This window comes from Zosterops lateralis, assembly GCF_965231275.1.
Source record: "Zosterops lateralis genome assembly, chromosome: 1".
Classification (NCBI taxonomy): Eukaryota; Metazoa; Chordata; class Aves; order Passeriformes; family Zosteropidae; genus Zosterops; species Zosterops lateralis.
The window spans coordinates 31,510,110-31,536,310 of record NC_139762.1 but is presented as its reverse complement, the minus strand read 5'-3'; the positions used below and the strand labels follow the sequence as shown (position 1 = coordinate 31,536,310).

At 38.7% G+C, this 26,201-nt stretch overlaps 1 protein-coding gene across 16 annotated transcripts in view; it reads right to left on the bottom strand.

The window, feature by feature from the left end:
• HDAC9 (histone deacetylase 9) overlaps nt 1–26,201 on the bottom strand; it is a 459,263-nt gene that overhangs the window by 254,126 nt on the left and 178,936 nt on the right. For 11 of the 16 annotated variants that reach the window (XM_083872072.1, XM_083872070.1, XM_083872068.1 and 8 more), the window contains one exon: nt 19,060–19,122. The exons of 2 other annotated variants lie outside the window; for them this stretch is intronic. In XM_083872072.1, the coding sequence (XP_083728198.1) occupies nt 19,060–19,122 (63 nt within the window). Of the gene's footprint in view, nt 1–19,059; nt 19,359–26,201 lie in introns of those variants that run through there. 3 more of the 16 variants (XM_083872060.1, XM_083872073.1, XM_083872061.1) reach the window with 2 other exon arrangements.

Here is a 26,201-nt window from a genome sequence, read left to right as displayed (position 1 = left end):
TTCCCTGTGGTCCTCAACCAGACACAGCCTCCTTGGTTAATCAGTCAGTTCTTCCCTATCCAGTTTTCTCCCCCCCCCCCCCCCCCCCCCCCCCCCCGCCCTTTCTCTCTCTTGTGCTTCAGTTTCCAACTGGCCTTTCATCAAACTCTACTTGTTACCATGCTTGGTGATGGAGGGATACAACAAGATTCTGCCTTTATGGAGGCACCTGGAATTGCACCAGGGCTGCTTTTGGCTGCTCTGCCTTGAAAACCAAGATCGATAAAAAGGACAAGAACAAAACATGCTAACTGAAGACAGAAGACGTTGACACAAAGTAAAACTTGATCTGCAATTTAAATTTGGCCAACAAAAATAGATTTGCACAGTGAAAATGAAAATTTGTCTTTCAGCCACAAGTATCACATGCCAAGTTCCTGATCTAAAGCACCAGAGCATCAGAGTTTCATGCTCTAGAATAAGGCAGGTAGAACTTTTCAAGGACAGAGTAGTCTATTTTTGTCTAGCTCCTTTCTCAAAAATGGTTGAAAAGTTTCAGCCAAAAATAACAGGAGGGAAAAAAAGAAGCCACATTTTAGCAGATAGTTGAATAGCACCGCCACAAGCTTCACAAATATTTACTGCCATTTCCTTCTAAAGTATAAATGTTGCTAGCACATTAAAGAAGTAGTCTGAAAATCTCAAAGATACACTGGTTTAAAAGTAAGCCTTATAATTTTTCACCACCACTACAATGAAGATTCTGTTCTATTCTGGTATAAAATGTGGCATGAATAGACAAGGAAAAAAATACCTGAATAGTAAGAATGAGTTACCAGCAATGAATGAAAAGAGTTACCAGTTCTTTCATACTAACAGATGGTTAAAAATAAAAGATAACATGTAACTTATGGGACTTCATAATCATTTCACCTTGCTATCCTAAAATGCATTTTCCCTTGCCTGTTGAAAAGCTTGGGTAATCCAATTCCAGGTAACTGACAATTAGCCTTCTCAGTTTAAGGCCTCATACAAACGTGTGAGTCCTGTCATTTCATAACACTAAAATAATTTCACTTAAGTTCTTTGTGAGCATGAAATCAGAAGTTCGTTTCCTCTCCTGCCTAAGGTAGTTCCTCAAAAAATTTGACTCTGCTTTAAGTTTTAAAGAGCACTTTCAAAGGCTGCAATCAAGTTTAAGATGATGATGAACATCCAACCAAGTTACCAATGCCACTGGATAAAGCCCTTATTAATTTGAAGTCTTGAATACTTACAGCCACACAAAACTTTTCAATGTCCTAAGTGGAAGAGCTACTGACATTTATTATGACAGCTGAAGTGTAAGACTTCATAGTTTTTTCATAGCCATTATAATCCTTCTTAGAAAGTAATCATTAAAAAATGATTACATAGTCTTTTAATTTCACCTAGATCTTTAATCATAAGGAACTTTTTCTTGATCTGATACTTCCAGAATCTCTCAGCAAAAGATCTTCTTTACAACAGATTTATGGAGTGAACTCCAGGTATAATACACACTGTTTCATATTGGTGAAAAAAGGTATGAATGTCTAAACACAGAGCTTTAAATACAAGGTATCTGTCTTCTTGGATCAGAACCCAAATATTCAGCAGTTTGCTGTTTAGCTTACAGTGCTTAACAGGAATAACACATTATTTTATTTGTAGCTTTACTTATCAAGAACTTATTTTCAGAGTTATAAAATGGAATCAACTCTGTCCCTTCCCCACAATGACCTCTGGCTGTCCTGGGGCTCCTGCCAATGGCGTGATCCCACTGCAGTAATGAAACTGGGACAAGGGCTTTCATTTACTTCTCTGCTCACTTATAGCCAAGTAGCTTCAGCAGGAGGGAGCTCAGCAAAGCCTTACTGCCTGTATCACTTTCTCACTTCTCAAGCAACTACAACGGCAGTGTAGGCACAGGTGCCAGAAAAAAATGTGTAAGAATATATAGTTTTGCAGAGGCCTCAGGCTCAGCTGTGCACGGCAGCCCTGGGGCCTCCATTCTAAAGATAAAATATTTCCTGAAAGACTGAAGAACATCAGCATGTGATTTTGTTCCTTCTATAATAAGTAAGAATAATACTTAATTTCATGCTTCCCTTTTCAAGTTCATAAAAGTATGTAAGCCTTCACAGATGCATAACATTTGCTTTTGGCCCACGTACAAGCAAATGAAACTTCAAATCAGAGAGTAACTTCTTCTGAATATTTTTCCACATATAAAGACAAGCAATTGAAAGAAAATGGCAATTTAATTCCAGACTTTACCAGCTGGCATCAGATATAAATTAAGATCATTAATTTTGGAACAGCAAGAAATGTTTAGATTTTGGATAAGTTGGATATTTAGTCATGTCACGGTGAATAAGTAATCAACATTTTTGCATTCTTTAGTCAAATAAAACTCAAAACACGAAGTGGACAGGAACTGGCACCCATCTACTAGACAGACAGTTTTTCTATACATTTTATCAAGCAAACAAACATGCCCTAAGGAATACTGTGAGAAAGTGACTGTTACCAGTATAATTGAGAGCTGTTTGCATTTTGTGACAAAATTATCCAAGTAATTTCAATTAATACCACAATCTGCATACGCAAAATGCAAATAATTTTGTCCCAAATCATAAATTATTTTCTATTCTTTGTTTTTTCTCATTTGGTGATTCCTCCCCTCAAAAAACATTTCACCACGCTAAGGCAGGATCCAAGCCTTCCAAAGGCCTTGTGATTAAATTCATAGCTTTGCATGAAGTGAGAAAGAACAAAGGGAAAATGACAATGATAATCAAAATTAAGAAAAAAAGTTGACTTAATTTTATTTGACTTTGAAAATGCTAGTAGTAAACTAGAATACCGTCAGTCAAGAAGATGAAATAAATGAAGTGCTAACGACTTTTACAGTGTAAGACAGATGCCTCTTGGCAGAAAAATATATTAAAGTATTTATGGACAGTGCATTCAAAACATAACAAACATTAAATACTGAAATGTGACACTTTGCATAACTAGATTTTTCACCTTAGTGCCATTTTCACTCATTGGAAATTTGATAGGCTGCAGATTGCTTTCTTTATTCATTCCTCTAAAAAATCAAAGTAAACATCCAAGTGCTATCTTAATAATCCTGGGAAATTAAGAGTAAAATTTTCTTAATTTAATTTAGTCCACTCCAATTTTCAACAGGCCTCAAAGTTCTTTTAATACATAGGGGCTTCATAACCAACATAAATCCTACACACATAAGACATTCTTCAGGCCAAAGAATCCCCAGACAGATGGATCATAAACACTTTCACCTTATTTCTTTCATGATGGGAGAACACTTGTTTGTACAAAGACCATTGTGCAGCTGTCATCATGCCCCAACACGATTGACTTTTTCTGACAGAATAAAGCAAGGCAACACAGGGAAGTCCAAGCAGAGACATCAGGCAGCTCACTGTCAACTATATGGGTCATCTTGAAGAGAAAACCACGGGCAACACCTTTTATGGCACACGAGCTACAACCTCCCTGAGAAGAATAACAGACTCAAAGGTGACAGAAGAAAAGATCAAGACAAGCCACGTGAAGAAAGAAAAACTAAGAAAAACAATATTTTATACAGACTGCAAACATACAACTCTGTACTGAAGTTTTCATAAATTAAACAAGATCTCTCATTTCCTAGAAGTCTAATCTCTTAAAAAAGCTGTATCTTTCCCAATGCACATTTGTTTCATGCAAGTGAAATTACTGGCATTTACAATCCAAAGGCCATGGTGTGAAATGAGGTGCCAGAAGGTATCTGGTGCCTGCTCCACACAGGTGACACAGAGATTACCACTGATCAACAAGCTACAACAAGCATTCTCTTAAAAACATCTAAAATCCAGGAAGACCACAGGTCTTCCTAACAGCACTGTACCTCCAGAGCCACCTTGCATGTGGGACACATCAAAGGCTGGCCTCTGAGTCAGAAGTTTTTCTTCCAGTGCTGTCATCTGGCCAAGAGGGAACACGGGTTTGAGTGTGGCCAAAAAGGAATGGCAAAAATAGGTGGTAGGCAAAATCAAATGCAGTCCTCTACCACATAGGATCTTCATTTTTTTTATCTCTCTTTTATGCACATGAAATAGTATTTTTAATTACCTTATTAAGACAGAGTTTCCAAAGCTGAAAAATTAACAGCTAAGAGGTACAGAAGAAAGACATGAAATAGCTAAATATTGACTAAATGCCTGAGAAATTTAAGGCACATGTTCTGAGCTATTATACACTGAACCCAATTCAGAAATAGTTAAAACCCTCAGGTTCAGGTGTGCCTAAAAGTTTGTAATTTGAGAGAACTGCCTGATTTAACAGCAGCAGGAATGTCTAGCAGTGCTAACAGTGCAAGAGTATAAGGCTATTGAGTATGAAATCTTGGGCAGGAATGAGTAGACATTATATTCCTCTTCTTGCAATACAGAAGCTTATTGAAGCTATGCATGCCAAACACATCTATTTAACTCAATCAATATTAACACAGACAATACTTTGTATGGATATTGCACATAACAACTAAAACTGTGTAAATCCCTCCAAACTGTTATTATCTATTATATGTTACACAAGCAGAAATAAAAACAGTTGTCATACTAATTTAACAATACAACACTAAGGTTTTTTGTATTGTTCTCATGATATATAAAAGCCTATTGAGCAATGAAAAAACCATAGTAAGCTAGACCAAGAAAGTGATATGTCATTTGTAGAGGTCCAAACATACCTGTGCAGTTCTTCTCCTTTACTCAATTTATTTCTCCTTCCCTCTCTCACTTACACACTCTCAAACATATTTGACACCATCTTGAAAGAACTTCAGTCTTTCAAGTCTCCTGCACTGCTCTCGATGACAGGTGTGATATGACTTCTTTCAACTGGATTACACTGAAACAATCTCATCCAAAATTTTTAAATTGAAAAATAACATGTCCAGTATTAAGAAGCCCCTCAGACACATTGAAATAAAGGAAGAATCAAGAAAAACGTGTCCAAGTGATGACCTGGACTAGAACCATATTGTTTTGAGAGGTCTACGGCTGCAGGAAATGGGATAGTTACAACACTCCAATTCGTGTTGGGGTTTGTGCCATGTCTCCTCCTTCTCAGTTCTGTCATGGCTGTATCAGGGCTCACTTTGAACCACACCAGCACCCAACCTACACAAGCCATTTCATGCTAGTGAAGTCAGCAGTACCCAGCAAATGCCCCGTGTTCTGATATCATCATGTACAATGCACAGAAGCTGTTTTTGCCTACCCAGCAACTTTAGGTTACAGAGTTCAACAGCTATCATCTCATCCAGGGATTGTTGAGAACAGAGGACTTCTTCCTTCAGTCCAGAACAAATTACAACAGGAAACTTCACTACTTTGATGAAAACAACACAGCTTTAAATTCAACTAATAAATGAAGTTATAATTGAATAGTAACATTTTTTACCCTTAATCTGGTTAAAGATGCTCAATAATCTTGGAAGGAATGTTCGATCTACATAGTCTTCATAAGAAATTAACATATACCATTAAATGTGGGCATTATAAAATGTAACAGGTAAGAAAATAGAAAAAAACACTTGCATCACTAAATCTAGGCCTATGAATTTTGTAACATAACTCCTCTACGAGTAATTTTAATCTGTAGCCAAATAGCTGCAGTTGGTGCTTTAGAAACTGCTTCAGCCTCCTACCTTAGTTATTTATGTCTCCGCTCTCCACAGGTCTTACTGAGACAAAAAAGTTCTAACATCTAAACTATTCTTTTCTTTGCTTCAGGCTACTATTTCATGCTTTACCATCTTTTGAGAACAAATAATTCCCTTCCTTCATTTATATTGTTACCTTGAAGTTATTTATAGCCAGTACCCATGTCCCTTGAGCTCTCTGTTATAGGCTATATATATAGCTCCCTTAATCCCTTTTCATATATTTTATCCTCTAGTATTTATATCAGATTTGTAATCTTTATATTTTCTTTTCATTTTAAACTCTGGACCACAGCTACAGACAGGACTGCAAATGAGTGGTGAAATAAACAACAAAAAAAATTGTTCATTTTAAATATTATCTGTTTATACTGCTCTAATTGTGAACACGCGAGTCAAGATTGAAATGTGTAAAGTACTGTAATTGCTTTAATCTCCTGATACTTTTAAAATGAGTAATTTTGAATTTAAAATTTATGTCTGGTCTTAGCAAAATTTATTCTAGCCAAATGAGAGCCATATATGTAATTTCAAAAGAAAGAAGGCAAAGAGATATTCTTTCCCCATATGTTCTCTAAGAAACTATATCCCCCATTAACAGCCACAACTGAGCCAATTTTTGTTTAAACTTGAGGGAACAAATCAAGTTTGATGCAAACCGATTTTTTAAGATGTAGTTATGAGCTTTGAATTCTAGTTACATGCATACTTTGAAATACAAAAGCATAAAAAATTCTTTCAAAGGGTTAACAAGATGGTGACTGAAAAAGGGTCTGGATTTTACTGGGGCTGTGACACTTGGTACTAGTGAAGGATCTGGTCCACAGACTTATCTGGACTTGCAAAATGTCCTTCACAAGGTGTCTCATTGGAATTTGTGTTCTGTTCTGTAACTTTAAGTGAAGTTACAAGAACTCCACAGCTGATCAGAAATGGTTTTAAAGCTAAAAAACAGAAGGGAAATAAATATTCTTTTTAAATTTCAGAAAAGGTTGATAGTGCAGTGAGGCAATAGTAATTGCTATTTTAATAGAGGTCTGGAAAGAAGAATAATGGAAAAAAGATTGATTGGGTTAAAACCACAGATGAAACAAATCTCTTCAGGATATTTCATGGAAGGCTCTGAGGAATGCCAGAGGTCCTAATAAAGCTTTGTGATAGGGAAACAAAATACAAGAGTTCACTCATTTTTTGCATGTGCATGGTAATTTCTACTGGGAGGAATGAGTGGAATATGCCTTACTGTGCTTCATTAACCTTAATATAACCTTAAAACCAGATGGCTGTCATTGCAGACAGCTCAGTGACAACATGTGGTCAATGTACAGCAAGATCCAAAACTGAAAAGTGCTGAAAGCAGGATAAAAGTAAGTTTTCATATTCATCAATGAGGCTTTGTCATCAGAAATACTCCAGTTCTGTTATCCCATCTCAAAGGGAACCATGTCAGAAACAGGAAAACACTAATTGGATTTAAGATGATTAAGAGCTTGGGAAGACTTCCGTAAGTAGAAGGAGTCTGATTTTCATTTGCACTACTATGTTTTTTTTTTTTTGCATGAAACACATACTATTTATACCCACCTAAGCATCCATCCATCTACATTGGAAGAGGAAAACCTTATTATAAATGAGAATTATTTGCATAACTACAGGCCTTCTGGGGAGTGCAAGTAAGGGTTACATAAAAACAAAGTAGATTTAGTGCAGAAATGTAAGATTAATATATACAGCCTTCTTCCTGCAGAAAGTAACTACCATCTTTCAGGTAGATTTTATAACTGCATTCAGAATCATGAAATTTAAGCATCTGAACATGTTGCCTAAGGAGAAAGATGAGTTTTCTTCCCTCTACTGAAGGTTTGAACAATTATTCAAATACCATCTCCTGAGAGCTGGACACAACATGCTATTTCCTACATGACTGCCACTAACTAATGCTTCTAGTTCTCCATTCTGTCCCACTGGGGATACAGTTTGTGGCTGTCACCAGCTCAGATGTGCAGACTTTCACAGCAAAGCAACGGCAGTGAAAAATTTCTCTCCTTTCAGATCTGGCGTCTTCTACTTCTGGCTGTTACTGTGGAGAGCAGAGTCGTTTTGAAGGGTTCTAATCCAAAAAATGTCTGTACAGCTTCGTGCCAGCCAAGAGACTCAAACTGTGCCTTCGACTTAAAACTCCACTCAGTAAGAAATTTATAGCAACAACTGGGTAAATTATACGATCCTTTTGATCTATGTTTGCTAACATGTCGGCATGTCAGTTAGTTATTTTCTGGTTTTGGTTTACATTGGGAAGTATTTGATAACAGTACCTAAGTAGCAACCAGGAAACAGGATCACACGAAGGAAAAGCTTTTCTCCCGTAACTTGAATTCTACTGATTTCTAGATTGCCTAGGAAGTCTAAGGACATACCAAAGCACACTTGGGTTACAAAACAAGAGGACAGGAGAGACTACGGTGAGAGAATGTTCAGCAAAACATTTTCTCCACAAATAAAGAATATACCAGCAATTGAATGCAAGAGCCAGGACGACCTTCCTGGTATAGACACTGATACAGCTTTGAGATGAAGACAGATACTGGTTCCAGTACATTCAGTTTTGGTGCAGGTTGCTACGGTCAACAGAGAAATAATACTCTACTTAATGCAAAACAATGTACATTTTTTAGGATATTTTCATTTCACATTAACAAATAAAATGTGCCCTGTGGATGATGAAAGGTAAATTATTGACAGCTTCAGAGGGACAGAATTAGCATAAATTATACTTAATGGTAGAGTAGTATGCATTTATTATACTTAATGGTAAAGTAGTATGTATTTCACTGGAGTTAAACAAGGTGCTAATTAAGTGTGAAATTTTAGGCTTTGTCCTGTAAAATGTTCACAGAAGCAAGGTGAAATCTCTAGATTTCCCAGGCAGCAGTTTAATGTATTTTGGGACCACCATACCCCATCGCTGAAACTGAGAGGAATGGTTGTGCCTCCCTTCCCCATTCCCTCTGACCACAAGAACGATGCCCTCCTTCCCCACACTGCAGTGGCACAGGGGCCTGGAGGTCATGTTTTAACCAAGATCAGCTCCTCATTCCACCAGCCCCAATGGACACATAAATACGTGTGCTGGTACAAGTGATGTGACTGTCCAGCAGAAGAATGAGGATCCAGAAGAAAGGAACAGCCCAGATTTCTACAACCACTCATGTCTTTCTGAGTCTGCAGGACAACACTAAAGACTACTTGGCTGCTAATGTTTTAAAACCGGCCATGCACCTAGATCTCCCAATCACTACCAGAACAGACCAGCAACAGTATTCCCTAGAAGAAATAATAAAGACAGGTCCTTAAGAATGAGTTTCTGAGGTCTTGGGAACAAACATGTGCTGCTGCACACCTTTGGGTATCTGCAGCTGAAGAATGGCAGATGAGGAGGTTTATGGAACGTGCATCTGCCTCTGGTGGGATACTAGGCCTGCAGAAGGAAAACCACTTTGCCTCAGGTACTCATTCAAGCCTACCTCAACTAACTTGCTAAACCCAGAGTTCCCAAAATTTCTGACAGGTTTTAATATAGCCATGCCAGAGTGTCCTCTGGAGGAGAGGCAGAGTAAGACTGGTGATAAGGCAATATATATCCATCTTTGTAAATGCATACCAGTGACAAGTAGATACAGATGATCAGTAACCAGAGAGAGGCATTCTTTTTTAGATGAGGTTTAAAATTTTTAGCCCATGGGTAATTTTTTTCTACAGATTCCCATTTCTAACCATATATTTTCTAAACAAAATAGCTGTGTCAGTATTAGTACACTTAATTATCCATAGCATCACTATTACTTAATTCACCTACATTAGCATTCCTGCTTTATTTCTCTGCCTATGTCCCTTTGATTTTTGCATTTGTAATTTCCCTTCTTAGTAAGTTCTCCAGATGCCCCATTATCACCCTGTATAAACTGGCACAAAATGAAAAAAAAAACAAAAAGCCAGAAAATCAGGTCAGAGCCCAGAAAACTGCCTACTAGGTCCAGAAGAAAAGGCAAGACAGAAATGGTGCAGCTGACACGGGGATGGGAATTCACCACAAAGCTCTGCTGAGATTGCTCTGCAGGTTCTCCAGGAAAGCTGAGCCACATTTGGAGGGAAGGAGTTCAGGATGGTGAGATGCAGCAGAATTTGCAGTATGTGCATAAACAAAACCTGTGTCCTATACCTCTCACAAACCTCACCCTCAGACCAAGAAAAGAGAAAAAGAATCTCTACAGTGGCAAGAGAAATCCCTGAATACTAGCTCATGTGGCATTACAAGAGTAACACAGTCCTGGGTTGTTTTTAACAACTCTTGTTGATTCTAAAATATTCATACTTTCCCATGTATTCTTCATGACGGCATTAGAGATTTCTGTGACAGAAGCTTCTCTCATGTCAGTTGATTTCTTTCTTAACTGTTTTCAACCATATTCTTCCTGTGTTCATGGACAGTTAGAACTGTGCTTCAAAATCCCCTGGTTTCCACCTCCCACATAGTTCTCTTACATCTTAAGAGCCTTTCCCACCCTCCCTCACAACAGCATTTTAACATAGGAAGTGCTTGTATAGCTCATTTCTGCCCTACTACTCCATTTATAAAAGTCTCTCATAACTTTTTCAAACCTATCTCTTCTGCCAGTCCTTCTTCCATACTACTGGAGAAAACCTAAGTAAAACTTACTGTATCCTATGGAATTATTACTGTGATAACTACTGACAATATTTAATAGAAACAATAGAGAAAAACTTTCTTCCTCTTCTGATACAGATCCCACAGGAAGAACAGTGACAGCAAATAAAACGATGAAAACTCTCTGATGTGTGTGTGCATGCGAACAAGCAGATCTCTCTTTGGAGCCTGAAACAGTTTTGAGCATATGCATGATACAGGCTGGACAGCTACTGGACCAAGGTAAAATGCTCTCCTGAACTTAGGTCCCCCACCAGATTTCAGCTGCTGCTGTGCAAGGATTTTGAGGATTAGCATTTTGAAGCATCCTAGAAATTTCTATATAGTCCTTTAACATTATGCACTGTCCTGGGTTGCAGTGTAGGATGTACACCAAGTATTTATTCTATCACCATCTTCATGAACTGTTAAACCAAGTGGGGCAGTGTTCTTCCCAGGCCCTCTGCCTCTGAGCTCTTCTGCTAATGGCCCATCAACGCCTTGCCCATGACTCACAGGTAACTCCCTCCAGGAGTTATCTCTGTTTAATGGGCCATCAAGGACCCACTTCACAACTCATCATCCCATTGTGAGCTGCTCCGCCCAGGGGGAGGAGCCAAGCAGTCTCACCTGGATATAAGCTGAGATTTAAGACAAGACAAGCAGCCCTTACTTCCTGGATTCCCAGAGGACCAGAGCTACCAGACCTTTCTACAGGATCACTGCTTCAGGAAGAGCACCTCACCTGGACTGCTTCCAGCATCCTGCTCAGGTTGTATTCTGACTCTGTCAGTGGTCCTTTGTGTTATTGCATTTATTTTATTTTTATCTTTTTACCTTTCTTCTTATTAAATTGTATTTCTGACTTGGAGCCTCTCACTTGCTTTGCTTTCAAACCACGACATGTGCCTATGTGAAATAAATATATGCTAATATAAAGACAGCATAAATACAAATGCTGATGATTTTCCTTTTGCTATTTCTAACACCATTCTGTGCCTCATACTAATTCCATCACTATTTATGTCAGCATAAAATCTCAAAAAATCTAGGTATTTTACTTTATGATTCTTTATGATACTGCAATACATATATTCTTTTCAGCACTTCAAAACATCAAGGTCAAATTCAAATTAGAATATAAAAAATTTGAAGAGTCCAGGAGTTTTACATTTTTGTGTCTGTAAAAAAAGACTTCACAAGGCTTAGGAAAAATACACACTTTCAACCAGATGTTTATCTAGAGATCAAGCAAGTAGACGTAGAGAAGTAAGAACTTTACTGTCTCTGCAAAAACGGAATTATGAACAGGTAAATAAAAAGGCCAACACTAACATTTTACTAAATGAGTACAAAAGTCCAAAAAGAGTCTCTGTGTTAGATTAAACACTAACAGTCTGTTTTTCCTGCTCTCTTTCATATTGTTGCTGCACAACACCAACAAGGTGGTGGCCTTGGGCACCAAGAAAGAAAAAGGAAACTTGGATTAAGAACAGAACAATTGGGGGAAATTATTAAATTAACATTAAGCCTGCTCAATATTCCATTCCAGACTTCACTGAAATTGAATAACTGTGGTTCCTCCCTGTGGCATACATACCTTCAACCACAGGGATCATGAAAAAGGAACAATAGTCTTTGATTGTAAAAACATGATTTATATATTTAGCATTTTCAAAGAATTCATGCTATTACTTCTCGTCTCCCTTTGATGATATTCAGTCTTATTACCAGAAAGAACATGTTATCATTAGAATAAAGCAACCTGTATTTCTAGCATATTCATATGCAAAAGGTTTGAATTCTTGGAGCTCGTCATGTTTATATAGTCCACAAGCTGGAAGGAGTTTACAACCATGAGACATCAAATAAATAAAACAGATGTGTTGGCTATGCTCAAACTATGCTCAGTTGGCTATGCTAAATGCCAAAGTATCTTTACAGTCATGCATACAACTGCCAGGCTGACAAAAAGAAAAAAAAAAAAAAAAAAAAAAAGCTGCTTATTATATATGGGAGTTAAACCAGCACCGTACCAACTGTATCATTCAACCATGCAGAGGCTTCCACCAATTTTTCAAGCCTTTTTTACACCAGTAACATTTTAAAGTGGAACAAATCAGGTGCCCCCTGATTACATACAAAATCTGCTCAAAGACAGAAACATGCCATTTATTTAGAGCAGAAAACCAAAAGAGATGGAATTCATTAGATAATTATAATCCATTAATATTTCCCTATTTTGTCAGCTGCCTGCTTCCTGAGCAACAATTGCAGTCAGAGGCTGTACTGACACTCAGCTGAAGATGTGCTACTTTCCTATTTTTGCTGCTCTTTGCTAAACTGCCACTAAAAGCTAAAAGCTTTCTCCTAGTAATAAAAACACAAAGATCCCAGTGAACTTCCTCAGGAGAGAATGAGCCTCACTGTGTTCTTGAACAACAACTCTGCTTTAGGTTTGAAGTTTTTCTACTGAGCAGAAATGTTTGTGTAGCAATCATGAAGAACACTTTACTAAAAATTTGCTGAAGTTTCCTGTTATATTCTGTGAAAATCACATAGAAGGCTACTTGTACAGCAGACATCACTTTTATGTAACAAAACTCGATGGGTCCATTTTGGAGGAGCTTTGTGCATATGTGACATGTTCACACTGAACATGGAGCTTGACAGAGCCGACCTCTAAAAACAGCACCTGGTTATCCTTGCTCTCATCAGCAGCCACAACCCCATCTCAGCTCTGTCATTTAGTGCATCAATCTGGCACCCCTTTCCCTCCTCCAGAATAGACAGAAGCAGTGGTACCCTGAGGTATCTTGTTTTAGGAGAGGTAAGATGTTTTCATCTGCTGCAAGCACACATTTTAAACAATATCCCTGCCCCTCAGCAGGCAGTTATCATGTTGTTTTGGCAGCAGGAAGGAATCTGTGGTTTTTCTTGAATGTTGCTCTTCTTTATTTAAACTACCAGAAATAAAGCAAAAATGACAGAATGCTCTGTCTATAAATAATCATTCCGGTGTACAGTTATATTAGGAGGTAACTCAGATGGCATGATAACGCCTAACAGGCTAATCTTAGACCTGTAATGCCATAAGATGAAAATAACTAGGCTAAGAATAACTGACCCAGAGGAGTCAGCCTGTTAAAGAGATCCACAGAATAGAGCATTTTAGATTTTCATGTGTTTAACAATAATATCTGCCAATTGGTTTCTCTATGATATTCTGTCTTGTACCCAACATATGAAACTCTACCCCCCAGCAGTAGCTGGGAAAGGTTAAAATGCAACGTCTGAAATCTCCCCCATCATCTACACCAGAACCTGAAATGAATGTGCATATTTTGCAGCCTATCTATCTATTCTGCTTTCTCCCAGCTTTTGGTTTTTCTGCAAAGACAGTGCAGAAGAGAGGGGCTGGGCAGTTGGCACAGAAACATGGGTCTGATTAAAGCTCTGGCAGAAGAGTTACAAGCATTCCACATTATCGAGTGCAAACCTTAACAAACTAAATGTATTCTGCACATAGTTTTATAGGAGAGAAGACTGGCTGGAACTATATGTTTGAGTGCAGTGCAAACCAATACACGTTATGAAGCCAAACAGCTAAAGCAATAAATGATCAAAGTAAAAAGCTGTTTTCCAATAAATAGATTTAGTTCAGCACACTGAAGAGAAGGGAGCTAGTGTCATAGCACCAGTACTAGAGAACTTCTAGTTCCAAATGCAGTGTTTAATGGTCTCTGAAAAGCACTGAAAGAGGTTTTGAAGTAATGTTTTGCGTTGTTTTTTATTTACTTTCCAGCTTTTCTAACTTGCTATTCTTGTCAGTCTTGGACTTTATATCTCAAAATCTATAAATATACTTCCTAATACAAAGCAAGACCACCAGGTAACCACATAGCATCAGAAGCTGCAATTGGAATAAAATTTTTTTAAAAAAAGAAAAAAAATGGGAAAAGGCAATGTTATAGCATTAGTTGTTACAGCATTAATTAGACACGTGAAATTAGCAGCATTGGTCGGTATTCAATGTCACCTCAAAATATAAAACAGAAAAAGCAGCTTCGTTCCATTTTACCATGTTTTTGCTCAACTGAATTCATAACCAAAGTTTTGTCCAGCATACACTGCAGGGCAGAACGTCTACTCAAAATCAGTGAAATTTTAACTACATAAGACCTGCAGGTCTATGTTGCTTGTTTCTTCTCATTGTACTAACTGTATATATGGCTAGGGCCTTACACTTCCCTAACAATTAATTCAAAGACTTCTGCTACTACCATGAAGCACCAAATTATTAATACCTCACCTTTACAACAGGCATTGGAAAAGCCACTGTGGTTGTTATCTAAAACTTCCCTATACCGAATTTCCACACACAATTTTTTTATTACTCTGAAGAGAACCACAAAGCTCAGCACATCTATTCTCATTCTTTCTGCTCTCTCCAAAGTGTTACTGCCTGAGATACCATAAATGAAACATTTAGTATCTCTAAGAAGTTTATGTTATTGAGATATGCAAATACGTCAAGTTTTTCATGAGTATCAGAGCAAAACTTGAAATGAACTTGCTTTCTGCAGGTTCTCCACAGGAAAAGGTGAGCAGGTAAAGGTTTTATTCAGAGAAAAAAATAATAATAAAAAAGAAAAATTAAAAAAAAAAAAAAAAAAGGGAGAGCAAATACCAAAGAACTTTCCCTGAAGGCAATACAAATCCATGTGTAAAGCAAACCATGCATATACAAGGTCATGCAGACACATGACAGAGACAACACACAAGACAAACTGTGCGCACTGGGGTTTACTGAGGGAAGATTGCTCATGAGGACCTGTCAGCCCACGTACAGCGTGATGCGTGCAGCAGGAATTCTGTCATTTATATTCAAGTGACACAGTTACATTTCCTGACTGGTGCAAAGAATAAACATTCACCACATCCACTTGTGACACTTGTGAAATCAAAGGTATTTTACAAGCCTGTAGGTAGATGAAGCCAATCAAATTAATCATTCTGAACCATTATATTCCCTTTAGACTAGTTTTGCTCTATCAATTCCAGATCCTGACAGGTATCATTTACTGTGTTTCACAGAAGGATTAGCTGACATAAGCAGGATTGTGTAACTTGCTCAGGTCACCTGTCAACTCATTGACAAGCCAAGCTTTAAGCTCACAATCTCCTTGAACTCTTGATTTTTCAACACAATAGCTTTGAGTAGGAAGCAGAGGATGCCTTATCCAATAAAAACCAAGGTGGAATTCAGACAGGGTACCACAAGGGTGTACACCAAGATATGGCCAGTGGAGAAGACTTAACCTTAGCCTTTGAAAAACCAGCACTGTATATTAAATCACCAAAAGCTGGCATTACTTCCTAAAGTCCCACATCTACAGATACCAGGACTGGGTCGGTCCTTCCTTCTCCTTCACGTAACTCCCATCTGTTTGAGAAATGTAGTCCGGCATTGGTTATTTATTAACTATATTTTAATGAGTGTTTTTCCCATGGACTGTGCTGCACCAAATGCTTTTTTTTCAAGGACTTACAGTTTATTGCCTGTACTGTGGAAAGATCAGAGGCCAGCTAAATGTTAGGATCCACTGTGGCATTGCACACACATGAAAATTGAGTCTTTTTGCGTAAAGTAAAAGGGACAGAACAGATAAATAATAATTCCAGCTAAACAAACGGCTTTAGACCCCAGATTTATTTTGTAAATGTGAAATTAACACACATAACTATAACTATGGTATCAAATAAGAATACAACAACATCATTTTCTTAAATAAAGATGCACAGCACTTGCTGCTGCATTTTAGAGCAACAGCACCATATGGGAGAATTTAGTTCAGTCTTCTCAAGATAGCTGAAACTGCTCTCTGCAGTAAGGTGTAGGTGTCTGCAAATTACACAGCTTCTTGAGTCAGCGCTGATCTAGATTGCTCCATTCATAATTAGACTTTTGATTGGTACCTATCCAGATCATCTCATTCATAGTATGACTTACAAGCAAGGATGGAGACAGACAGGCAAAGCAGTAATTGAGGGAGAACTGATTCTCATCACAGAAGTATTTCCTATCTGTCTGCTCTTGTCAGAAATTTCTTAGACATTTTGCTTTGCAAATCCAGTCCATTGACCAGTGAACGTCCTCTTTGGAGATCTCTCCTGATCAGTTTAAAATCAGTAGCATAATATATGTGCATTGTATCTGGTACCAGCAAACCTAAAAATCTGACTGTTGTTGGCTGTTTTAAGTTATTATTGAAGTCTTTGGAGCAAGAACATCAAGGGTGTAAAGCACAAACATTCAGGGATCTGCTATTTTCTTAACTGCATGCAACTTTTTAACCCGGCTATATGTCACAAACATTTAAGCAAAGATAACTTTAAACTAAGGGCATTGTGAAAAGGAAAATTAAAATTACTGTTTCTGGCTTCTGCAGATGCTGGTGGCATACTGCCACACCCTTGCTATTTCTTTCTTCCCCATATGCATCATAAATGGAAACAATGAAAAGTTACCAGAACTGATCCTGCAAGATGCTGAACTTGAGGGAGCTGAAGGTAACCAAGAGCAGTATCAGGCTTTGAGGTTTCATGTGACATGAACTGAAACTGCAGACTATGTATAATGTTAACTACTTGTAGACTAGTTGTGTATTTTAAAGGCCAACTGAAACACAGAGGAATATTTTATGTTCCACAGACTATGTATATATAAGATGCTTAAACATCTTTTATTTGGATAATGTTCTTGAATATGATTTTGTGGGGACTGTTTTTAGTTTAAACTCTCCCCTCTTACTTTACTTGGTACTTTACTTGGCACTACAGGGGAAATTGGGTATGTTAAATGGACTTACCTAATGTACTATCATATAAAAATCAACAGTTACACGATCGTCTTATTTCCAATGAAGACAAGCAGAGCTATAAACTAACAGAAAATCACCTCCTTTTTTTGAGTTTCAAATGAAAAAAATGCTATTGTATTAGTTGGCAGTTAGAGGGTATCCTAATGAGATAAACTCCCCAAATTTTAACTTGTGAACAATTAACTTCAACTTGACTTAGTACTAAGAAAACCCAACAACAACAAAAGCCAAACAGGAGGGAGAGGACGCAATCAGCCTTATCTCTAACCAATTTAAAAGCACTGGACACCTGTTGAGCTGTTTAGGAAAACTAAGGAAATGCAACAAAGGAAAGCAAAAATTCTTGAATAAGAGGTTGACACTATAGATAGCTTTGCAGAAGAACTGTAACACTTCCAGGAAAACCTTTGCTCTTACCCACAGTCTTTGCTAGAGCTTCACTGTTCATATATATAAACGTGCCGTCGCCTGATTTGTGTCCCTGACAAAGGAGCTGAAATTGGTGATCTACAATCTAAACTTGTATGTAAGAAAGGAACACAAGTAAAACTTTTACTTCTTTTTCTACAAAGCAGGAAAATATACAGTTTTTAAAAAAACAAACAGACATAGGCTCAACAGGTGTACCAAAACAGGTAATATGTAAAGAGAGGTATGGCCTACACACACCTAATTACCTTTAAAAATTGAGGTCAGTCAAGTTTTGGGGAAAAAAGAGAAAAAGAACAAGAACAAGAAAAAAAGCGAAGCGGGCACAAACTAAAATACATGCAAACGATTCACCTTGCATTCCACATATGGATCTTCTATAAAACTAACACTTTCTGAAAAACAAAGTCAGAAACCTAGGTTTATATGGATACAAACTGGATAACACTGTGCCTTAACAGACAAGAGTTTCATCCCAGTGAAAACTGAACTGGAATTAACAGACTTTAGGAGAGGCAAGAGTAGACAACCTGAAATACTGACATTTTTAGCCCATCTAAATTGAATGGCAACAATTCTTCCAAGTTAATTTATCCTCAGTAGCAGGTCTCAAACACAGCTAGGAAAGAAACTAGAAAACACAGGAGTAGCTGGAAATACATGAGGAAACATGCACTGTTCTTTCTGTGCAGCTTTGAAATACCTTCATGAAATAACACATTCAATTTACATCTCAGTGAGTCATTACATGTAACTGGCATTGCCAGGTTCACAAATATTTTTAAAGGAACAAAACAAACCATGCAGTTTAAAGACATTTTGCAGCAGCAATGTAATGGAAAGAGAAAGGGATTGGTATTAAACCCCCTTCATATGCAAACTAGAGAGAAGGAAACTCACAGAAAGAGCAAATCCTGTTTACAATAGATATATGACTAGAATTGCTTATGAGGGCTCTAAATACAGCCTCCTGACAAGGTCTGTCTGAGGAAGCCTCTTCCTGTGAACAAGCCTGTACCGTGAGCCCCATTTTACAACCACACAACAAAACAAGGAACCCCAAACTGGACTTCAGCTGTGAGCATTGTGCTGCGTCTGGAAAGCAGCAGACCCGAGGAGACAAACTCCTCGCAAAAGCAGCAGCTGCTGTCGAAAATACTACCGGAATTATATAATAACAACTTAGATAAAGCCCACAAAAATAAAGTCACTTCTTAAAAGGAAAGGGTGTTTTCTCGTCATGCTGGGCTGTATGTCCCCGGTCAGCCACTCCAGGTCCAGGGCACGGAGCTGTCTCTTACCTGAGCTGATCATACTGTGCATTCTTTGCTGAGCCAAGAGCTGTTCACGTCCAGAAACCCCATCTGAGGAAAAACACGATTCACTCTCGTAAATTGTCTGCAGCATATTCCAACTGGTCTGCACTTCAGCTACACAAGAGATTCATCACTGCACTTGCACACAGACGTCGGGCACGACCCTCTGCGGTCCTACCTCCTCCAGCGAGGGTCGTAAGATTATACACTTCGGCAATTGGCAGTGTTTAAGCGTTTGCACAGGTATCTCTGAGGAGAGGGAAGCCCGGCTGCAGAGCCGGCAGCCCCCGCCCGCGGGAGGGAGCCGTGAGGGGGCTGAGCGGAGCCTTCGGGCGGCAGCGGCAGGTGGAGAAGAAACGGAGAGACACCTCTGCGCTTTGGGCTTCCCGGCAGGGCGGGGGGAACTGCCTCTAACAAACCATCAAACCGAACGAGCCACCTTTCCAGGGGGGCCGCGGAGGGTTTAACCGGGCTGACCCCAGGCCAGCCCCGCGCTGCCGAGCCCGCGTCCCGCTGCGCTGCCGGCCCGCTGTGCCCGGCCGGGCGGAGGGGCCAACTTGGCGGGAGCGGCGGCGACAACTCATTTGCATTTGAATTGACACCCTCGTGGCCCAGCGGCGGCAGAAATAGAACAATGGCCGGCCTGAGCCAAAAATAGGTCAAGCATGGCCGGGTGATTGGAGCCTGCATTAATGCGTTTAAAAATACCACAGCAAACACAGCTGTCCGGTCTCTGTCTTTCAAACCGTGCGCCGCCCGGCCCGAGCTGGATTAACCCTTCCCCCGCCCAGCCCGGGCCCTGGGCACTCCAGGGGGGAGGCGGTAGGGCAGGAGCGGGACAGGCACGGCCCTGGCCCGGGGCCTGCGCCCCTCTCCCTCCTCTCCCTCCCCCGGGGAGCGTTTTGTGAGAAGAGAGCAAAACGCCACGGCCTCTGTCTGTATCGGTCCTAAAATAACGCAGGGAGGTTTTGCTGGCGATGTGGTTTCTGCCTCGCCCACGCGCAGCCATCCTGCTGTTCTATTTTTGCTGCCCGTTTCTCTGGCTACGCCACAGTGGCTTTGGCAGGGGAGCCGGGCTCCGGCAGGGCCCGCAGCCGTCGCTCCTGGGCCGGGGGGAATGTCCGTGCGGGCCCAGCTACAGCAGCCTGTCCCTATTTAGCGTCCTTCATATCAGTATTGTAGTGTCATCGGTTGTGGCACAGGGTGTTAGACACGCTTACCCACTGTGCGCTGTTTGGTTGAGTTGCTAAAATTTGGAGAGGGGCTGAGTAGTTCACACTTATTTTTAGAAGCATTAGGCAATTTGCACAGCGTCTTTTTCACTTCTCCAAGATGATGAGGTTTCAGAAGAGCAGCTTTTGACAGTGTATCAGACAACAGCACCATCCATGCTCCTCTGTGGTTTGGCAAGTTTCACGTATGTGAAGTTCATTTCTCATACTGGTATTTCAAAACTTGCATCTCATTTGATGATTAATATACCTACACAGAGATAACTTTTATTTCACTGTTACAAGACAGTACTTTATTTCTCAGTCCTACCCTGCCTTACAGCACTTTTTATACAGGTGACCAAAGCCTGTTGCTGTCTATATTATACAGCAGCTTGACTACTCTCCTACCAAAAGCCAAGTCTGCTCCTATGTTCTGCTCGAGGGCAGCAACAGTGAGATGTGATTCCTCACCATAATAAAGAAGCCAGCACAGAAGCTGTATTGGAGCTTTCTAGAAATCCACAGAATTCTCAACTATCAACGTAATACTTTGCTCCTGAAGACACGAGAATTTGCCCAGTATTTGGGGCTCTCTTCTGCCTTTTGGTGAAGAATCTTCTGTGTGCTCCTTAACTTACATGACAGATCATAGCCAAGGGCAGTATGTTTTTCAATGCACTTCTCACAATTGTGTTACTGAAGAAAAGATTCCCAATAATGAAGTGCTGTGACACCACTGTGATGTTTGGCTACTTGATGGCACCTAGGAAGTCTGTGGCTCAAGTCATCCTGTCAACCCAAACCTTTGCTTCCTCCATGTGCCTTATCACCTGGTCCTGCTGAGAGTAAGGACTTGCTCCCTGGACAGAGAGAGACTGAAGCAGCTGGCAGGAGCAAGGGTTTTCCCTGCAGAATCCTCAAATTAGCACCTTCTTGCCTCCCTCTACCCCTGTTTCCCACAGGAGCACTGCTCCTGGGGAAGCAGTGAAGCTCTGCAGATGGGCATGCACCCAGCTCTGCAAAGGGGCAGGAGCAGGGGCAGCACAGTCACAGGTAGGGTGTTACAGTGCAAGATTTCAGATGAGCATAACTCATACCATGGCATCATTGACTGCTGACAATTTGGTATCATAAACATTTTCTCTAGAATATAAAAATACCCAACTGTCTTATGGGAAATATGTGGCCTTTCCACAGTACTGGGCAGTTTAATACAGTGCAAGAGGTACCAACGGTAGAAACAGAAATCTCCTCTAAGGCAGAAAAAGCTTTTTATAAACACAAGTAAATAGAAAAAGTGGAATTGCTTATGCCCTTCAGCCAAAGAGAACATGACGCTGTTTGGTGATTCAGTGCCTCAAAATAATCAAGTTTCATATTACAGGGAAACACGGGAGGAATAAGTAAAAAACAGGTCAGGACATGGAAAACTGTGTAGTGTGGGATCCTGGTATTAGGTACCCATATGTGTTTATAGCTTCTTATATATGCAGCTGCATTTTTAAAGATAGCGTTCACAGCTGTAAGTGACTTCAAATATTTCAGTAACTAACTAAAAGCAAACTTCAAGAGCAGAAAATGTACATTTAGATATTTAGCTGCAAGTGTTCTTAATTCTGTCGTATGTATTTTAAACTGACAGACACACAAACTGTCTTATGTTCACTAATTCATAGACCATAATAACTACAGCATTATGCTTTACATTTTAGATGATACATAAAAACTATTTTAAAATATTTTACTTATGAAGTCAGTTACCCCAAAGGTAGCGTTTTTACAACCTGAATTCTTCCGACTTGCTTTGACATATTATAAGCCTACTTTGGTACATGCTTAGGTTTAAAACACATGTGTAAATCCATTTCTTTTCAACATAGTATTAAAGCATATGCTCAAATTCTATTGATTGCAATAGAATTTAAGCACACAGTTAAACACTTCGCTGAATCAGCCCAGACTTTAACTGCACGATCACGTGAATTTAAAGAGCTCCTTAAGAGTCCCACAGGGGAAAGATAAAGGGTTCATGCCTGAAGAAAATCTGGTTTTTATTTTTAAAGCTATGGATGTTATAAGGTGATATTTTCATACAGGAACATAAGGGGATTTTTTTCTGGTTTTTAAAATGCATTTCCTAAACTTGGAGAAGTTTAATGACACTGGTGCTAAGAGTAAACTGCTGAAATGATTTAGAGGTGGTGAGGTGACTCTAAATGCAATCAGCCACTTTATAGAAAATGTAAGGCATGTTAGTAGCACTGTGATCTCATTATAGCATTTTCACAATGTGTTTCCCTCTGAGTTGTTAAAAACAAATAAATATAAGGAAATTAAATCTGGAAACCCCATTACTGCAACATTAAGACTAAGAAATGAAGGTCTAAAATTAGAAAGAGCTAGGATTTCTACTGCATTATTAACTCTGCAACATTATAATTAAGTAATACTTTTGTCTTTTTTTCTTTCTTTTTAAAAAAATATTTTTCTTTCAAAGTAAAAATAGTCTATTACTGATTTTTTAGCATATCCCATTTTTCACTTATGCTATTCTGGATTATTATAATAATAACACTATTAATATATCAATAATATTAATAATTATAGATTAATATATATTATTAATACAGTGCTATTGTATTCTTAACATAGAGCTAATTATCTGTAATTAATAATAATAGTTGAAACTTTTGCACTTTTCTTACTTGTAAATGAATACTTGCATAGGTTTTTTTATCATATTGCTCAATTGTATTGCATAAATATTGAACATGTTAAAAAAAGAGATGTTCTCTAGCTTTTAGTCATATGCTTAAATGAGGACACTGCAGTCTTACAGGTGTCCCATTCAACCTTCTTTCAGTCCGTTTTTCATTTGGCAAGTGAAAAGGCAGTGCATAATAACATGCATCAATGTCAAACAATTCATAAACAAGTGGGAGCTAAATTAAGGTTGCATGAGTAGTATTAAATTTGGTCTATTTCAGTACTGAAGGTTTGAGCTCTAATCTTTGCAGCCTAAAGACTTCCTAACTATTTCTGTGTATCCAATCACTGGGATTTAAAAAAAAAAAAAAAAAAAAAAAAAAAAAAAAAAAAAAAAAAGGAAAGAAAAAAATTAACTATTGTATAGAACAGATGTTTCTGAAGCCACAGTTCATTAGATACCATTAGTACCACGTGAAACACAAAAATCCAGCATAAATTACTACAGCTTATGCTAGAGGATTAACCATGTTAACGAACAGCAAAAGACTATTACCGCAGAGAAGCAGATGGTTTGGGAGCAGAAAGAAATCAGGAGAGAAGCTGTAATGGTCTGGTCCTGCTCCCTCTTGGAACTAAGCGACCATATTCCAGATCCCTGGAGGAGTTAAATGGATCACTTAGTCCATGTGCTCTGGGTAGAAATACAGTGTACAGGAATGTTTCCGACCAATTCTCTGTGTAGCAATCCTTGGCATCGCCTGTGCAGGAATACATAGTGCTTTTCTTTGCGGTGCTGGGAAACCATGTGATGGACATTTTTAAGTGAGGAGAAAACTGCAATTCTAGTGTTTTAGCTCAATTCAAGCTTCAAAGGAATTTTCTGGGACAAAGAAAGGCATATCTGTGGCTTTAGGGGATTTTGTGACAAACAATGGGAGAATAAAACTTTACAAAGTTTTGAGGATAAGAAGTGCTATGTTAGATAAATGTATGGCTCTCTTATCATCTCTTGTATAAGAATACAAAGAGCCTTGCATCTTTCTCATGCAAATTAGCTCAGGGGTTTTGTAACTAGTTGATGACATCACTTCTTTCTCCTCTTAAAATCCATTTTTTTTTTGTGTTCATATAGATAAATCTATTAGAAATTAAGTCTTAGACTCAGGACAACACCTCAACAGAACACAGTTGATTATAAGCGCAAGGCTTAAGTTAAGAATATGCTTAAGAGCTTCATAATTTCAAAGGTACTTTCCTGAATCATAAAGCTGAAGTAATAAAAATACCCTAACACTAATATAGAGCTATGAAGTAAATAAATATCTAGGTTAGGGGAAACATACAAAGTTAATTTATTCTGTTGACAGTTGTTTAGGTTGAAACTAAAATACCCATCTTTTGTGACAAGACAGGTTAAATTGTACATAAACAGCACAAGCCAAAGCGACATCAGGTCCAGACAAATAAATGCCTCAGACCAGCAAAGCACTTTGTCCCTTCTATGCCATTAATGTGTTTAGAGGAGATATGAGCAATTTGAGATCTCCTGGCTCTTCACAGCTATGCCCACCTTCCTTAGAGAGACGTTAGAGCTGTGTCTGCTGCACTTGCTCCACCAGGCACACCTGGGTGCACATAAAGGAACCCTCGAGCACATCACCTGGGACGGCTGCCAATATATTCAGCATCCTCCAGGCGTTTCAAGCTTGTTGCACACCTAATGAGCAGATAATCTGAACCTCCATGCAAATTTTGCACTTCATCTCCTAATAATGGGTAGTCTGGCAGGTCAGATCACCTGGTCACTGTTCCTGGACAACAGACTACTAAATCCTTGTGGCTGGAAAACTAATAGTGTTAATAGGAACACTATTTCTAGCTTGTAATATATGCCCAGGTTTGAGTGATTCTTTTTGGATTTAAGACAAGAAATGTAGGCCACGCATGCTGCCTGGAGGATTGAACTGTGGAAACCAATGGCCATGCAAAGGATTTGGAATCATAGCAGAAGCCAGGCAACCAAATACAAGCTCTTAGGATTACACCAGGACAAAAAAGGCTAATAAAGTCTTCAGAAATATAACAAGTTTGTACTGAATAACAACAGTGAGACAATATACATATCATAGAATATCTTGGGATACTTGAACTTATCCCAGTATAAACACTTGAAAAAGAACGCTGAAAAACTGAGGATGGCTAGACATGCCACATGCATAAAATAGGTTTGGAAAACCTTTGAAAACTGGAAACTTAAATACCTGTGATACTAACTTTATTGACAAAGCCCAGGGGTGGCTTGGCATTGTCTACAATACACAGGGCAAGATATCCAGTGGGGTAGTAAAATGGCCTTTTTTTTAAGAAATAAGGCCTTAAGAAAAATCCATTGATTAGAACAATTCAAGCCAGAGATGGGCATGCATTTTAATCATGCTTCAAACACTGCAACAACTTCCAAATGAGCTTTACATGTCTCTGAAAAGAAAGCTTTAACAGTTCTGTATGTCAAACTTAAGGCAGGTTTTGTTCTAGAACTCCATGGCAGGTCTTATCTCATGACTCTAAAAAGCTCAGATCATGGGGGTAGAATCATAAAATTGTTTAGATTGAAAAAGACTTGTAATATCAATGAGTCCAATCATTAATGTAAGTACATCCAAGTCCACCAGCCACTTCCCACTTCAGGTATCTTCAACACTAATAAGAACTAAGTATTGCTTAATTGAGGGAATTGAAATCCATAGTAATATATACTAAACTAGTTATTCCTATATCAGAAATAATTCTATTATTTGAAATCATCCTCTCCTGAAAAGCAGAGGCTTAATTTTTGTTTTGTCTTTCTTTTTAATCCAAGCTATATTTACTTTCCTATGATACTGGAAAAGTTTTTATAAGAGTAGAACAATGGAGTGCACTGTAAATAACTTGGGAAAAAAGCCTTTGGGGAAAAAAAAGAACCCACAAAATGTTTGCTTCATTTTGTTATTCAAAGCTGCCCTTTTACATTAAATAATTAGGCTTCAAAAATAAGGTCTTTCGAAATACAGGCTTGGATTCATGAAGTGATGAGGTGGATCTACATAATATATTACAAGCTGACTATAAAGCTATAGTAGATTTATAGCAGATTTATACTAGATAGATACCAATATAGATTGGAACAACTGCTCTTTTAAATTTTGAAACAAGTAAGATGTG